Below are 17689 nucleotides of genomic sequence, written 5' to 3' on the forward strand. Positions count from 1 at the left end.
GCTGTTCACTGATGTAGACTTCAGTATAAAACAATAACAGAAAATCTTTTTATGTTAATTACAGTCCAAATCTACTTTCATGGTTCCTTAATGTTAACCATCCACAAATATCTTAAATGTTGAAAATGTTGTATAGCGTCTGTTAGTGTTCATGGAGGTTGGACAAGCGATCGACCCTCATCTACCTAAAGATGCTAAAATGTGCACCTTTGTAGCAGGTAGAAGATCTAACTCTCCTGATCAAAGCAAGATGAAAGAGAGCTCTTAGTTACATTGTATATTTACATTAGAACTAATCAGGACGCATGAGGAGATATATACATATACACATATATATATATATATATATATATATATATATATATATATATATATATATATATATATATGTGTGTGTGTGTGTGTGTGTGTGTGTGTATAATGTACGCGTACCTGCAGTGGACAACCACAGGTCCAGTGTCAGGAGGTGTCGAGGCTTTGACACGTCTCAGGAAGGCCAACAAGCCCGTGGCGTGATACGGCACTCCGTGTTCTGGCCATGACGTGAAATGGAACTGACACACCTCATGTTTGGCCGGGTAACCGCGCTGGAGACCAGAGGAGAAACAAAAATCTATTGTTTTACACCAACATGTTTGACCGGAGATTGGACAATTAAAGTGCCGAGTGTGTGTAAGTTAGGATTGTGTGTTTCTGGTGACTGGGCAGGAGGCTGCTTTGTGCTCTTTACTTTCTTTTTAATCTAAATGATTTGTCCGTAATTTTAGAGTCACCTGGCTGCCAATCTGCTCATATAACATAAATATGAATAGCCAAGGTCTTCTGAATCCTGCTGCATAGACGTTCCTGGGACTCTTGACAGAAGGATGAAATCTGAGACAGCGGTTTAGAACATCTCATGGACTAATTCATAAAAGTTACAACCACTAGACCTGATTTTAGACCTGAACATGTGGTGACATCAGAAAAATCTATTACCCGATTGTCATTCATTTATACATCTCTTCTCTTTATATATAGAATCTTAACAAAATGATGAAACCTGAGTTTTTTCTCCTGACAGTTTTGCGAAAAACAGAACGAGAGACAATTTGTTGAACTTCTAACCCGTTCCATGCTGAAGGTTCGCACTGTGTATTCAGCCAGTGTTTCAGTCTTCAGCAGCGTGATCTTAATGTCTCCATATACCTCGCTGTCATCGGGCCAATACTTGCAGCATTTCACCTGCCAGGAACAAACACACACACACACACACACACACACACACAAACAGAACAGACCCCTTAATTAAAAGCATCTCAAAGGAACAAAAGACCTCAAGTAAAGAATATTCTTGGAATGTTTCTAGAGTAAAAGCATAACTGACAAAAACAATGCATACTCACTCCCCTAATTAGGAATGTGATTACATTTCCAAAATGCCCCTACCCAATCTGCGTCATACAACCCAATTTGTTGAGTTAGCAATTAAGACAATTAAAGCAAGGCGAGCTGTGCCAAACCGCAGAGGAGACGTCTGCTCTCAGAAGCTGAGAAATAAAAGACAGAGGCATGGCTCGTCTCAGATAACGCACGCTCTTTGTTGACCCGTATGGCAGTTTGCGTGAGCGATTGAGCTAGGGGCGAGAACGATGAAGGATGGAGCTGCTTCAGTAACGGATGGCGTTCATTAAAAGCAAGAAGAAGAAGCCGCAGATGGGGCTTTCGGAAAGCTCTACTCACTCGTCCCACCTCCACCAGTTTGGTGATCATCACAATGCTGTAGCAGTTCTCCTGCCAGACCATCCGCCAGAAATCATAGATCATGTCCTGCTTGGGTCCTGCACAATGCCAGAAAGAGGGCTGAGGTAGAGGAAAAATGCTTTTCTGCAGACAAATGGACAAATGAGGAGGCATGGTGAATGAGATAAAGGGCAGAGTGGATGGAGAAAAGGGTAATGGTCAGAAAAGTTGAAGCTGTTTTGACATGATGGAAGATGCAGCGCCAGATAAAGGACAAAGGAAACAGGTAGAGTGAAAAAAAAAACACGAAAAAGAGAAAGAAAAACAGACTAATGCTGATGCTGTGACTCATCTGAGGCTGTGTAAATAGTTTTCTGAAGTTGGGAATATCATTACAAGAACAATTCTGCAGACGTCAAACAGGCGCCATCTATCACCTTTACAGATGATGAACACGCACACACACACACACACACACACACACACACACACACACACAGCGTTGAATATTTCAGTTGTAGTTGAAATCAAATTTTTGTTTACTTCCTTTTTTTCTGCTTTCTGCAACTGCTCACATTTATTTAAGAAGATTCGATTTAGAAACATTGGATTCTTTATGAATCTGTGGTTGGTTTTATAATATCAATTATTACATTAGTTAAATAATTCGGTTACACAATTACCTCATAGGCATTCACTCAGCCAAGATATACTCATATATAACTTTCTTATATACAAGGTTTTCATATATTTCTTACTCAACTATAACTTGTATATAACTCACTCATATATAACATATATAACTCTATTCTATATATACTACATAGCTTATATAACTCTTGTATATACAGTGAGGAAAATAAGTATTTGAACACTCTGCTATTTTGCAAGTTCTTCCACTTAGAAATCATGGAGGGTCTGAAATTGTCATCGTAGGTGCATGTCCACTGTGAGAGACATAATCTAAAAAAAAAATCTAGAAATCACAATGTATGATTTTTTAACTATTTATTTGTATGATACAGCTGCAAATAAGTATTTGAACACCTGAGAAAGTCAATGTTAATATTTGGTACAGTAGCCTTTGTTTGCAATTACAGAGGTCAAACGTTTCCTGTAGTTTTTCACCAGGTTTGCACACACTGCAGGAGGGATTTTGGCCCACCTCCACACAGATCTTCTCTAGATCAGTCAGGTTTCTGGCCTGTCGCTGAGAAACACGGAGTTTGAGCTCCCTCAAAGATTCTCTATTGGGTTTAGGTCTGGAGACTGGCTAGGCCACGCCAGAACCTTGATATGCTTCTTACAGAGCCACTCCTTGGTTATCCTGGCTGTGTGCTTGGTCATTGTCATGTTGGAAGACCCAGCCTCGACCCATCTTCAATGCTCTAACTGAGGGAAGGAGGTTGTTCCCAAATCTCGCAATACATGGCCCCGGTCATCCTCTCCTTAATACAGTGCAGTCGCCCTGTCCCATGTGCAGAAAAACACCCCAAAGCATGATGCTACCACCCCATGCTTCACAGTAGGGATGGTGTTCTTGGGATGGTACTCATCATTCTTCTTCCTCCAAACACGTTTAGTGGAATTATGACCCAAAAGTTCTATTTTGGTCTCATCTGACCACATGACTTTCTCCCATGACTCCTCTGGATCATCCAAATGGTCATTGGCAAACTTAAGACGTGCCTGGACATGTGCTGGTTTAAGCAGGGGAACCTTCCGTGCCATGCATGATTTCAAACCATGGCGTCTTAGTGTATTACCAACAGTAACCTTGGAAGCGGTGGTCCCAGCTCTTTTCAGGTCATTGACCAGCTCCTCCCGTGTAGTTCTGGGCTGATTTCTCACCTTCCTTAGGATCATTGAGACCCCACGGTGAGATCTTGCATGGAGCCCCAGTCCGAGGAGATTGACAGTCATGTTTAGCTTCTTCCATTTTCTAATGATTGCTCCAACAGTGGACCTTTTTCACCAAGCTGCTTGGCAATTTCCCCGTAGCCCTTTCCAGCCTTGTGGAGGTGTACAATTTTGTCTCTAGTGTCTTTGGACAGCTCTTTGGTCTTGGCCATGTTAGTAGTTGGATTCTTACTGATTGTATGGGGTGGACAGGTGTCTTTATGCAGCTAACGACCTCAAACAGGTGCATCTAATTTAGGATAATAAATGTAGTGGAGGTGGACATTTTAAAGGCAGACTAACAGGTCTTTGAGGGTCAGAATTCTAGCTGATAGACAGATGTTCAAATACTTATTTGCAGCTGTATCATACAAATAAATAGTTTAAAAATCATACATTGTGATTTCTGGATTTTTTTTTAGATTATGTCTCTCACAGTGGACATGCACCTACGATGACAATTTAAGACCCTCCATGATTTCTAAGTGGGAGAACTTGCAAAATAGCAGGGTGTTCAAATACTTATTTTCCTCACTGTAACTTAAATATAACTTTCTCATATTTCTTGGCACCTCAGGCAAATTTGAGCAGTTTTATTATGCTATCATTTACACATAATAACTCATACAGACATTTAAAATAATTTATTAAAGCTTTATGAATAAGAATCCGCATTAAAACACGGCCAAGTAGAAATGAATCTCGTCCAAGATTGTCATGAATTTACACACGCACACACACACACACACACACACACACACACACACACACACACGCATAAGTAAAATACAATCCTGATTGAGTAGAGAATTTATAAATGTCCGACACTAAACCCCTCCTGCTTCATTGGAATGCATTTCTGTGTTATATTAGATTTTTTCCCTCATATAAACACTTCATTTCCATTAACCGCAAAAATCCATTATAAATCTTCTGCTCATTACCGAGGGAACACGTTTAATAAAGTTCAGCTTTGTTCCAGTAACCTGGAGCTGAGAAAATGTGTGAATGTAAAAAAGTAGGGATTTGAAAACGACTGTAGCTGCTCATGTTGCAGTGTATTTTTGTTGTTTGTTTATCCAGAATAAAAGGCCAGATTTTGTTCTGGTGACGTGGAGCTTCTCTGGAGAGCAATCATGCATAATCATACACAGAATTTATCTTCCGGCTACAGATGATACTTCTTCTTTTTATAAACCTTTAAAACTTTCTACATTGCTTCTCTCTCTCTCTCTCTCTCTCTCTCTCTCTCTCTCTCTCACTTCTGATACACCTGTGTGTGTATGGTATTACACTCTGGATGTGTTTGCTGTAACACAGGATCGTTGATACAGCCTGAGGCCATGTGCTTCCTACAGTTTACCAACAGAGTTATGAACCATGAATAATCTCCTTTAATCACATGTGTGTGCAGCCATGTGGGATTTTAAATAAAAATTAGAAAGTGTCTATAGACCGGTGTGTCCATTACCCATAATCAACCCTGTCACGCATCTCCTACTTGGTATTCCCGCATGGCAGTACGTCCAGCATGTAATTAATATTCAATATTTGAACCCTGGATCATATTTGCATCATTTGAAGAAACGCTCTGTGATGTTCCACCCAAGTCCCACAGAATAACTTGTTTCTCATCACTCAGCTTCTGCATGACAGCTATAATAAGATGGTATGCAAAGAATTTCTGATGAAAATATTTATAACTCTTGCATACTGTACTGTATATTTATAGTTTCTCCTGCCGTATTCTGTAACTACAAACACATCAACAGTTACCTGGTCCAGTCTGATACCGTGGTCATTTACTTCTCGCACTTTCATACACAGAGTTTATATGGAGTTTAATCTTAGGCATGAAATTTAAGGGAAAAATGAAGAAGGTTGGAGGAGAATGAACGAGAGAAAAACTGGCAGGAGGAGTACAGGAACAAACAATCAAGCAGGAAAAGGAAAAAAACAGACGACAAGAAACAAAAGGAGTGCAACCACGAAGACCGGATCATCAAGCATCATGAATAATAGTTCCACATTTAAATTTCATAACAAGGAGACACACACACACACACACACACACACACACACACACACACACATAAACTAATAAATAACTCAAACTAATAATATCCACAGAATATTAAACACGGCATTTCAGAAGAGCATAATCAGGAAACTGACCTTGAGTGGCGATGAAATGGTTGGAGCGTTGGTATCCCTGAGAAACAGAAAGATTGTGTTTTGACAGATGGAATATGATGGTACTTCTTACAACAGGTCACTGATAATGTTTAATTAAGATGTGGTTTATAAAACGGAGGTAAAAAAATGTTCAAGTCTGTAAATTCACCTAAAAGCTGATTGTTCATCTCATTTAGCTTCATGAAATTATTATTATTATTATTATTATTATTATTATTATTATTATTATAGAAAAAGAGGAACTGAAATAAGCATAAACGACCATCGGGCAGGTATCTCTCTGCCCCACGCCTGCTCTGTTTTCATTAGAAGTTATTAAATAAAGTTGAAAATTAAAAATGTATTATAGTAAATAATTATAATTGAATCAAAGCTCATTTGAGCTGTTTGTTTGATCTCTGTTCTGAAGATTTTGTAGAAAGGTGTAGATTGTTCACGCCTCCTCTTTTCCCATCACCCTTCTGACTGTATAGTCACGATTCTCTACATACAGAAACACAACCCTGTCATTGGGTGCTATAGAAGTGTAAGTACAGATAGTGTTTATGATTTAATATATATATATATATATTGGAGTGTTCGAGGAAGAATTATAGAGTGAATAATGTGTGTGAGCACCGTGGCCTTGTTTCCTTTGCAACTGATTACAACTAGAAATAATATCTATCATCACTTTTATGTTGTCAGAGAATTTAATGGGTTTTAAATGGATTGTAAGATTTACACTGGATTTCTTTGACCAAAACCTGATAAACACCCGCGCTGTATCAAACATCTACAACTGCTCAAACCGTATGATGGATCACTGGGTATTGTTAAAAAGGTTAAAATCACAAGCTGCTGCTGCTCACAAAACTATTAAAATGCAATGATAAATAAATAAATAACAACAGAACTCATCTTTCTTATTAGTAGACCTTCATCATGGGTTTGATATTTTAATACCGGAAACATTTATATACTGTTCCACCTTCTCCTTGCTCGTCTGATGTCCGCACACACGAGTCTCTCGTGGTGAATAAATCAATTCTGTAGGAAATTCAGAATGACAGAATCCACTATAAACTGCTGGTGGATCAGTTACTCTTAATATTAAACCTTCCAGTACTTACATTAATACATACATCCGATATAAAGCTAAATCTTTGTGGGCATCTGAGGATAAGATTAGTGTTTTCTCCTCTTTGAATTTATTGTTCCACATTTATTCTCCATTTGCTGTGATTTGTGGAGATGCAGTCAGTGTTCACATTCATCCCAAAGCTGTTTATTAAGTTTTAGTGCTCTGTAGAAGAAGATCTTCCACTCCAACCCATGTAAAGCAGATCTTCATGGAGCTGGATTTGTGCACTTGTGTCACGCTGGTCACACACATTTTCAATGTCATGCTACAGCATCCAAAGACGTCCGATACGATTGTGTGCCTCCAAGTTTGTGGTGACAGTTTCCAACCACATATGGATGGAAAAGGCAGGTGTCCCAATACTTTTGCCAATATAAATAAATAAATAAATTCCTGTTCCAGTTTCACTTCTCCATCTTGTTTGCATGTCTTTCTTTCAACTCCCTACAGCTTCATTTCTCTTGTTCTCTCCAGTATCAACTGAAGTTCTCCTTCTGATGCTTACATGCATGTATTTGTGTGTTATGATGCAACAAAGAGATATTTTATACACAAAACCCTACACAAACAACAAAAAACAATTTTAATTGAACGCCCGTGTTTCTCTGTCTGGAGCTCTGCTGTACCAGTGTTCTGGCATCGGCTTCATGAACTTTCTGAGTGCCACAGTGTAGGAGTGAAGATCTCACTGGATTAATGATCTTTATGTAATCACAGAAGAGGCGCACGACTAGAAACATCTGATGTTCAGTCGAGACATTTGAGCCTTAGATTTACCATAGCAGAAGATCTTCCACTCCAACCCATGGAGAGAAGATCCTCATAAAGCCGGCTTTGTGCACAGAAGCAGGATTTGGGTCTCTTAGTTCAAGTGAAGGACAAATTCTATGCTCCTGAATCCAAAGACGTAATAACATATGGCTGAAAAAATCCTTTTGCCCACACAGTGTTACATATTTACATATTTTTATATTTCATGTTTTGATTGTTTTATTCAGCACAGCTTTAACACAGCCGCTCAGATATGTTCTGGATGAAGGTTACAGTTACCATCTCTCTCCTCTGTGGTGTGAGTGCTCACACCTCCTGTCTCACACACACACACACACACACACACACACACACACATCTACCTACAGAATGTAGAACGTCTCCTCAGCACTCATGAGGCTCCGTCATGCACCTAAAAAAATCATTCTTTTCACCACTTGAGTGTGAAGCAGAAACGAAAAAGGAAAGCGATTCCTACTATTAGTGCAACCATCCATGTATAATACGGACACACGGACCCGCGCGATCGTTCAGGAGGAATCGTACGAGCCGAGACAGGATACCATTTATTTCTGTTCAACCCAATTTTTAGTCATTTCAAGACCAGTATATTCCTATACCTGTACACATACCTACACATTCACACACACCATCATACACCATCACACATCATCACACACCATCAGACACCATCAGACACCATCAGACATCCTTCAGGCTCCATTTCCATTTGAGAATCCTGCAATGTAACACCTCTGTACACCTGATTCCCTGAGGTCTGTGCTGTACCTGGTTTTTCCTTCACCATAGACACCCAAGTGAAAACTCTCCCAGTTCTTACAGCTGTACAATCACTGATTCAGCAGATAACTGTGAAGAGTGCTGTGACGCTGTAGTGGGACAATATGACAACAGAATAATATTTTCTGGATTATAGCAGGATTTGTGATATGTATTTTTGCGGTACTGCAATCTGGAAAATTCATATTGTGATATAATATTTTTGTTGTTTCCTTCGACTGTAAAGTGATTTACAACTCAACTTAATTAGCAACTCTAATTTTCACCTTGATGTCACCTTGGTGCCAGGAAGTCACAGTTGAGTCACTACACTGTATCAGATCTCTAATCATCCTCACAATGTTCACTCATAACAAGTAACGACAAAAGGTTTTGTTTTCAAGCACATCGTCCGTGTGCTGTACGTATACGTGTGGAACGTTAGACGGCTTGCGTGACCAATCCTGAACCCACATGAAGAGAGAAAGAAAAAGAAATAAACACTGCAGAAATAAAAAAGCAAACAAAATAATAACTAGTAGGAGGAAACCATCTCAGAGGAACCCATTATACAACCAGCCAGCCGCCCACAGCACTGAGTGTTGAACAGTACATAAGGCCTACACATGATCTCTAAACACAACCTACACAACAAAACACTTCAAATCTTTAGTTTTCAGCTCCGAATTACAGAGATCATGCTCGCTTTCAATTCCACCACAATTTCATTTGATCCAGTGGAGTAATGAACTTTAAACCTGAGGTCTGTTTTACAGCAGAGTTCCATCTAAATAATATCTATCTATCTATCTATCTATCTATCTATCTATCTATCTATCTATCTATCTATCTATCTATCTATCTATCTATCTATCTATCTATCTATCTATCTATCTATCCATCCATCCATCCATCCATCCATCCATCCATCCATCCATCCATCCATCCCTTTCTTTCTTTCTTTCGGACATTACAGTATGCTCTAATGAACTTCACCTCACTATACAGTATAACTGGATGTTATGATATGAAGGTCACTGTATTGTTACTGCTAATAAATGAATAAATGAATAAATTGATAAATGTACGCATCATCATACACAGTTCAGGGTGTATTTGTTTCCTGACATGCAGGTAAACTCCAGGCACCAGTGTGTGTTTACTGAGAAACAGATGAATTTATTAAACTCATTTAATTTATGTTCACTGTCACTCACAGTGTGAGAGGAGGCCGCGAGAGGATGCCATGTTCTTTTTTAACACACATTTAACTCAGTTAATCATTTCACCTTTCAACACCTTTCATTAAGAGTCTACAGAGATTCAATCATCGAAAGAAAATGACGACGGTGTCATTTTGTGAACAGTGCAGACAAAATTAAGTCTTTAACAGCGATCCGAGCCAGCAAACAGATTCTTAAATTCAAAGGATCTGGCAACACAATTATATCAGGACCCTGCCACAGGATAAAACAGCTGATATCTGATAGACTAATTCTGGCATACAAAGGTTACAAATCAACAATTTCACACTGGAAATAAGCACAAGATTGGCTCCAAATCCTCCAAAGAAATGTAAACAAATAAATAATATCTATAAGTCCACCTTCTCTGCAGCAGCGGCGTTTATTAAAACTCAAGCAGTCAATTTAATTTTCTCTAGACAAGAAGCCCAGAAGAGTGTTGTCATGATGTCATGGTGCATTAAACTGATAAGAAAAATTACTGTCTTTAAAAGTCAGTGAGGGAAAAAGAGCAAATCCACTGACAATGATTGAGAAATTTACAGGAATAGAATGGATGGTAAAGAGCAATACATTCCTACACATGGCAAAAAATTCAGATCGGGACAGTTTGTCACTAGGCAATGATATCTCTGGTGTAAACAGGACTGTAGTATGGTGGATTTTAAAATAATGATTTATTCTGTCAAATGAGTCACAGTTACCTGATGCTTGATGAACCAACATCGAAAACATTATTATTGATTTTTGAACTTTTTATCATCAATACAACTTTTAATTACACACTTTATGTACGCTTTTGGTCTCTTTTTGTGTGTGTGAGTGTGTGTTAGTTATTGCTACTAATTATATTGCAGTCCACACACACAAATCATCGACTAAAAAGGAAAGATTTACAATTACAGCATTTGGCAGATACTCTGATCCAATGTGACTTATATTTATCTCATTTATTTATACGACAGGGTTAAGGACCCTGGACAGCGACCAGGAGTAGCAGCTTGGTGTGGATGGGATTAGAACTCACAATCTTCAGATCCAAAGATAAATGTTTTAACCACTAAGTTACCTACTCATATTCTCCTTAGATGAATGGTATAAGACCTTTCTGCTCAGCCCTGTAGAGGCTCAGTGCTGCTATTCATTTAACGAAAAATTACACACAGATTTAAAAAACAATAATGGTGTGCAAAGCCACTAATATTGGAGTTAAATATAATATGAACAATAAAGGGGTGTAGGGTGATAGAAAAGAAGAGTACTTACTTCCCTGTTTATCCGAATCTATGAATCCGAAATGAAAAGAGATGGAACAATAGCAGAAGTTGGAAAAAAGGGAACAAAAGAAAGAGAAAAGGAAAGAGAGCTAATTATAGTAATGACTAATAAAAAGGAGGTTGAGGAAGGGATAGAGAAATTACAGACAGAACAGATACGAGAAAGTAATCACAATCCTATAACTAATACAGGTTCTACTAACTAACTATCGGGAGATATGAGACATGAAGGAGATCAGATATCAGAATCCGATAACTAGAAGATGGGTTTCGTATAATTAACTTCTTGTTTTAAATGTGTTTTGTTAGTAATAATGTCATTAAACCTTCAAACCTGGTAACATTTTTAAATGCAGAACTTCCTGTGGATCAGGATTTCTTCCAGATATTCATATAAAAATGACAGAATGTCCCTTTTAGATTAAAGTATAAATAAAAGCATTTATTTCCTAAAAAAACAGAAGGAAATAATGATAGTTTCAGGGCCTGAACAGTCACAGGACTTCTAATAAGCCGTGTAACTAAAAGTATATCATTTGACTAAATAGTTTTATATTTGAGAAACCCACCAGAGTGGACTCCTTCAGGACTAGTGGAGTGTTCCTCTGTGCCTTACAAAATATCAATAGCCAATATCAATAGTCATCATTCTGTGACTGTGATCTAATTCCTTTTAACTTCTTCCCATTTGATCAGGATTTTGTGGATTTATATGGAAAGTTACACAAACTGCTGCTTTGACATTTGATCATCTGCAATGTCAAAAACTGAATTATACTTTGTTTATCAAGATGTTCTAATCTAAGACTATCAGTTCTCTACACCAAAGCAGGTGCATTGATCAGGTTTTAAAAATAAGAAGCAGCCAATAAGAGTACATCAGGGTCTGTCTCTATTATAACCTCTTGGGACTTCTGCACTTCATTGCACTGCTCTATTGCCTGTAACAGCTCTTGCCTTTGGCTCATTCCTATTACCAACTCTTCTTTGTCCGTATGCTATAAAATAGCTTACTCTTCCCATTCCAGGGAGCTGAGCAGCTGGGCCTTGTGCCCATTTCTTCCTAGAGGGGCTGCACAACTGTGTCTCCTGTTCGCTCGACTCCCTGCTGTGAACACACAGTGTCAGAGGAGGATAATTAATATTCAACACTGCTCATAAAGCCTGCAGGCTTCGTACATCACATTCAATCTTATGCTGAATCCAGCCTCTGTAAGCTCTTGTTGAACATGCTCTGGACAGAATGTCCAGCATTGTCCATCATCTAACTGCATCAGGGCATAAAGAAACAAACAGCTCACTATTCTACACTATAGAACAATTCAGAAGTCAGGGATTTATAACACCGACAACAAAGTAGTTCTGCTGAAGCTACAGTCCTCACCCTGCTCCGGGACAACACAAACATCACGCCACACAAATGACAGATTTGCAATGTCTCCAATGGGGTGTGTGTGTGTGTGTGTGTGTGTGTGTGTGTGTCATTTTAAACTCGCTCGATGGTCTTTTTAACAAAGACATAAAAGCATACACATGATTAAAACATTATTCTTATCGTCTTGAATAGACTTTCTCTTTTCATCAGAAAGACAAGAATGGGAAAGAAGAAGAGTGAGATGTTGGACCCATGTGGGTTCACAGTCACAACCTGACGACTTCCTCGGCAAGGAAACGAGAACAAGGACATACTCCACTAGGTCCTGAGGATAACACCATGGTGGTATGAAAAATAATGAGCAGAACAGCTATATATTATGTTGAATACATCATATTTTTCTGCCATAAGTTTGTTATTTTCAGGTTTCCTGTGCATCAGAATTGTCAGAGTCACACAGGAAAGCAGTTTGAAGTTCTTCAACCATCTCAAGGGAAAAGATAAACCAGACAGAAGCAGTGGCAAAGACAGAAAGAAAAGATAATGCTTAGATAATGGAATTAACACAAAGGGAACTCACATCAATATAGTTGGCATTGACATAATCAGAGTTAGGATCAGCCAAGAGAGAGTGCATTTTCACATGATGACGATCATCTACAGGTAATCACAAAAAAACAGGCTTTTGTAAGACTTAATGCTGAAATGAGCTTTTTTTTTTTTTTTTTTTATATATATATATATATATATTTCTATTTGTTTGTTTATTTATTTATTTTTATTTTTTTAAAGAAAACTTGAAAAAAAAAAATTCAAATCAGGAAGTAACTGATCCATCAATTCAGATGCATGAGAAATGTTCTTCTGGTGACTGTAAATGTGTATGGAGGGTAAAACTCACGGGCCAGAAGGGTATCATGTCTGCCTTTGGTCTTATCTTTCCTTTTAGTGATGTCCCATCCATCAAAGAAACTCTGCAAGGAGAAAACAGGAAAAAGTTTCCTGAGACAGTTACAACAAATCACTGATGAAAAAAACCCCTGAAAACTGAACACAAGCCAATCGCTGTCTGATAAGTTCCTCCTCAGGTGCAGGCTGAAGAGCAGGACATGTATCCATCGGCAGGTACAAGTCACATCCAATATTCTGACAGCCTTTTGACCTACGGCTCCTGATTTTATATACAACATCTTAAAGGATGCTCATAGTTTTCTAGCGTTCTTTTGAGTTCACAGGACACAGAACTGATGATGGCTAATTGTGCTTTCTTTCAGTCTCAGCCATGGATTCTTGAAGCTTCATTGTCATCTCCCAAACGCTGTCACATTGCATATCTGTGTGGATCTAATTATAGGTAACGTAAATAGCACCCTGACCAACTTCTTCATAGTGTGGAATGGAAACTTTTTTGATGGGTGACAGAAAAGCTCTACAAAGTTTGGTGAAAATTTGTCACCTGAGTATCCTCAAAACATCACCTCATCAGCGTCTCCTTCATCCCAATCACAAACACTTCAGGTTGATATACAGTATCTCCTTCCATCCAGGAGAAAATACACAAATTTAAATTCACACCAAAACCAGGAGTTTCAGAGCCGCCTTCTTCCCCACAACATCACAATCACCATCACCATCACCAAACACAAATCTTTCAGATTATGTAAATAAACATTTATTAAAAAGCCAAAAAACAGTTTGGAAACCTTCCTTCTGGTCCACAATGTTTCTGAATTGGTCTCCTGTCAGTCATTTTCACCCCAAACCCACCATTAGGTGCTGAAATGTGTATGATTTTTGTTTAACAATGTTGATGTCCTTCAACATCACACTGTCTGAACATCATGATGATCACTGCAGGAGATCTGTTCAAGACCTAACAGTGTGTCCTGCTGCAGCCACATGAAACACATTTCCTCCTGGTCTGATTTATGAAAATGTAAGTGATAACGCTGTCCATTCTTCATCACATAGACGTCCTCCAACCTGTTGAACCTCTGAGACCTAAATAATCCAAACAGAAGCAACCTGTCCATCGACTTCAAATCCTTCATCCCTCAGGTTCAGTTTAATGAATCTCCAACAGTGTATCTCTGTCCTATTGGGGAAATCCGGATCAGGGGTGTGTGAGGTAGAAGAAAGCGAAGGAGTGTCATTAAAGTGGTGAAAAGCAGACAGAAAGGAAGCTGATATAAAAGATTGGGATCCGTTTTGTGAACACACATGACAGAGGAGTGAATTGATGTCTTTCACCTCCATCCAAAAGAACGATCATTTCATCTCTGAACCATGTCATGAAGGAATGATTGAAATCGAATGAAATATTTCAGAATTAAGGAAAATTAAATGGTTATTTAAACCAGATTGATAAATTCCTTCTTAATAAATGCTTTACGTGTCACCTGGACATAATTATGTGATCAGTCTCTGATATTCTGTTTGAAATACAAGTAATAAACGTGCTGTTGCAACAAATAAGCAGAAAAACACCAGATGTTCCTTTAACGCAAGGTTTCATGCGATAGAACGGTTACCTCATATTCCTGCTTGAAACCATAACACTCTGAATTCTTCATTTGATTGATGTGCTGCAGTAGGTCAGCTACACGAACAGCTGGATGCAGCTGGCCTGTGTGGTACGGAGAGTTCTTCCTGCAGCAGTGGCGTCGTGGAGAACCTCCCAGCAGGCTGCTCGACTCGTTCACGGAGCTGCGCTGATCAGCTGCAAAAAAACACACAGAGTTCAACTACACGCAGGACGCAGAGACGAGAAGCGGTGAATATTTACAGCTCCAGATGAATCCATGTTCAGATAAACTGTGGACTGAAAGAGGAACATTAGCCAAGAAGCCACAGGACGAGCATTTAGAGGTGAAACACATTACATATGTTTATTTATTTTTTATCTGTTTGCCAAGAACATTCTGGCTGCTTCGACATTTCTTTCAAATTTCTGGATTTTTTCTTCCTTTTTTTATTTCTTTTCCTTCAACCTGCCTGAAATGTTCCATCAGACAAAAGATGATAAATAAAAACATAAATAAATAAATAAATAAATAAATAAATAAATAAATAAATAAATAAATAAATAAATAAATAAATAAATAAATAAATAAATAAATAAATAAATAAATAAATAAATAAATAAATAATCACCATAATCCTTACTATGACATGGTATCAAAAATTTTTGAGAATAGTTTTGTAACACAAAACTGTGTGTGTGTGTGTGTGTGTGTGTATGTGTGTGTGTGTGTGTGTGTGTGTGTGTGTGATGGTGTGTAAATAAGTGTGTGTGGGTTTGCATGCATACTTTCGATTCATTAAATGATCTGCATTCAGGTTAAATGCACTGCACACACACTTCCACTACAGATGATGAATGAAGTCTTGAGGGAGTGCCTCGTCTCCCCCATGTTCAAGAACAATAATTACCCTCTGCTCAAAAACTAATTATGACACATTAAATCATTAAGACATGCATGGATCATATTCAAAGTTAAACATAATCCACCAACCCTAATTGCACTAACACATGCTCGAAGGAAACATTCAGATTGTGTGTGTGTGTGTGTGTGTGTGTGTGTAAAGCTCAGATCCATTCACCAACAAAACAGCTAGTTAAGTAGAAAATTTGACATCAGAACAGTGATTTAATGAACTTTACAGTCAAGGCTGAATTCAGGTCAGGAACTCGGCGAGGAACCGTTCTGACATTGAGTTGGTTTCTGTATTTTTTACGGTGAGCACAGCGAGATAAAGACACTTTTATTCTTATATGATGAAATCCATGATGATCTTTGGCAGAAACTTTCCCGTTCATTTGTGTTTGTCTATTACATGTGCATGTGCATGTGCATACTCACTTCTGGCATTGCAGCTATGCACGTCCATGAAGGTGTGTGTGGTCCGGTCGTCCTGCGGCAGAGTGCCTTGTTCGGCCGTGCTGCAATCCAGAGAACCCAGCCTTTGTTTCTTCTCTTGCCGATACGGCATGGCTGCTTTGTTCATGTTCACTTTCTTTCTCCTGCAACAAAAACATACATCAGCTGACATGGAATGACAGGAGATACCGTGGAAGACAAAAGCTTAGGAATACGGGATATTTCAGAAAAAATTTATTAAAATAATTAGCAAACTGAGAACAATAGAAATGAGGGAATCAATGAAATGAATAACAGTCAAGCTTTAGAATAGAACACAAATGAAGAATAATATTAAAACAATTACAGAAAAAGAAGAAGAAGAAGAAGAATTAAGAGAAGAAGAAGAAGAAGAAAGAAAAGGGGAAGGAGAAGGAGAAGAAAAAGAAGAAGAAGAAGAAGGGAATCCACTTACGGGTTATAAGGATAAAAATAGACGTCCCTTCTGTGTAGTATGAAAAGCAGCAAAGAGAAAATTGTGAATTCAAGAGTAAGAGAAAAAGAGTGCAATGTGTTAAATCGGTTAATTGATTAATTGGTTAATTGATTAATTGATTAATTGATTAATTGATTAATTGGTTAATTGATTAATTGGTTAATTGTATTTTTAGACTTGGAGATAAAAACGTTACATTCATACACACTGTATGTTGCCTGAACTGTTCTATTTTTATAATATTTATTATTATAATTATTTTATAATATTCAAAAATATTTGATCATATAAGTATATTTATAGGCTGAATATAAAAGAGGAGGTCAGCGGAAAACAGGTTTACGGTTTTGTGTCGTGCAGAAAGACAAAATTGTGCAGCAGACAAAATCTCTCTCGATGGATTAGTGGACATTCATCCAGAGAGAGTGGCTGTCTGGACACATTGTTGAGAGTAGACTCTGGACATTGACATATTTCTGCCCCTTTAGGGTGGAAATGTCACCGTGTCACATGATGTCAACAGCGTTTTATTTTTCTTAGAGCCCAGAGACATTTATATTACTGTCTTACCATAACTGCAGAGACAAGCTTCAGTTCAACTCAAATGACCCAAATAAAGATGGCACACTAGGGCACACTTACACACACACAGACACACAGACACACAGACACACACACACACACACACACACACACACACACACACACACACTTACCCTTTCTTCACAATGATTACAATGGCTCCCAGCAAAAGGACAAAGACCACTAGTCCTCCAGCGGAAGCCCCAAGTATCAACCCCATGTCCTCAGAATTCTGGGAAATCTCCAGAGCATGCTTATGATCCTTACATGCAGCTGAAACAGAGAGGAAAATATTGGCACTCTTTAACTTAATAATAGTATTAGTAGTAGATATAATATATAGTAGAGTAGTTAAAATATAATA

At 38.2% G+C, this 17689-nt stretch overlaps 1 protein-coding gene across 5 annotated transcripts in view; it reads right to left on the bottom strand.

Moving 5' to 3' along the window:
- The window catches only part of ptprua (protein tyrosine phosphatase receptor type Ua), a 158098-nt gene that overhangs the window by 11071 nt on the left and 129338 nt on the right, over positions 1–17689 (bottom strand). For 2 of the 5 annotated variants that reach the window (XM_046844199.1, XM_046844198.1), the window contains exons 14-24: positions 17460–17598; positions 16723–16752; positions 16251–16411; positions 14919–15106; positions 13289–13361; positions 12968–13044; positions 11002–11019; positions 5797–5833; positions 1723–1820; positions 1108–1224; positions 433–587 (exon numbers count right to left, since the gene is read on the bottom strand). In XM_046844199.1, the coding sequence (XP_046700155.1) occupies positions 433–587; positions 1108–1224; positions 1723–1820; positions 5797–5833; positions 11002–11019; positions 12968–13044; positions 13289–13361; positions 14919–15106; positions 16251–16411; positions 16723–16752; positions 17460–17598 (1093 nt within the window). The remainder of the gene's footprint in view (positions 1–432; positions 588–1107; positions 1225–1722; positions 1821–5796; positions 5834–11001; positions 11020–12967; positions 13045–13288; positions 13362–14918; positions 15107–16250; positions 16412–16722; positions 16753–17459; positions 17599–17689) is intronic. The other 3 variants (XM_046844201.1, XM_046844200.1, XM_046844202.1) reach the window with 3 other exon arrangements.

This window comes from Silurus meridionalis, chromosome 29, assembly GCF_014805685.1.
Source record: "Silurus meridionalis isolate SWU-2019-XX chromosome 29, ASM1480568v1, whole genome shotgun sequence".
In the NCBI taxonomy this organism is placed as follows: domain Eukaryota; kingdom Metazoa; phylum Chordata; class Actinopteri; order Siluriformes; family Siluridae; genus Silurus; species Silurus meridionalis.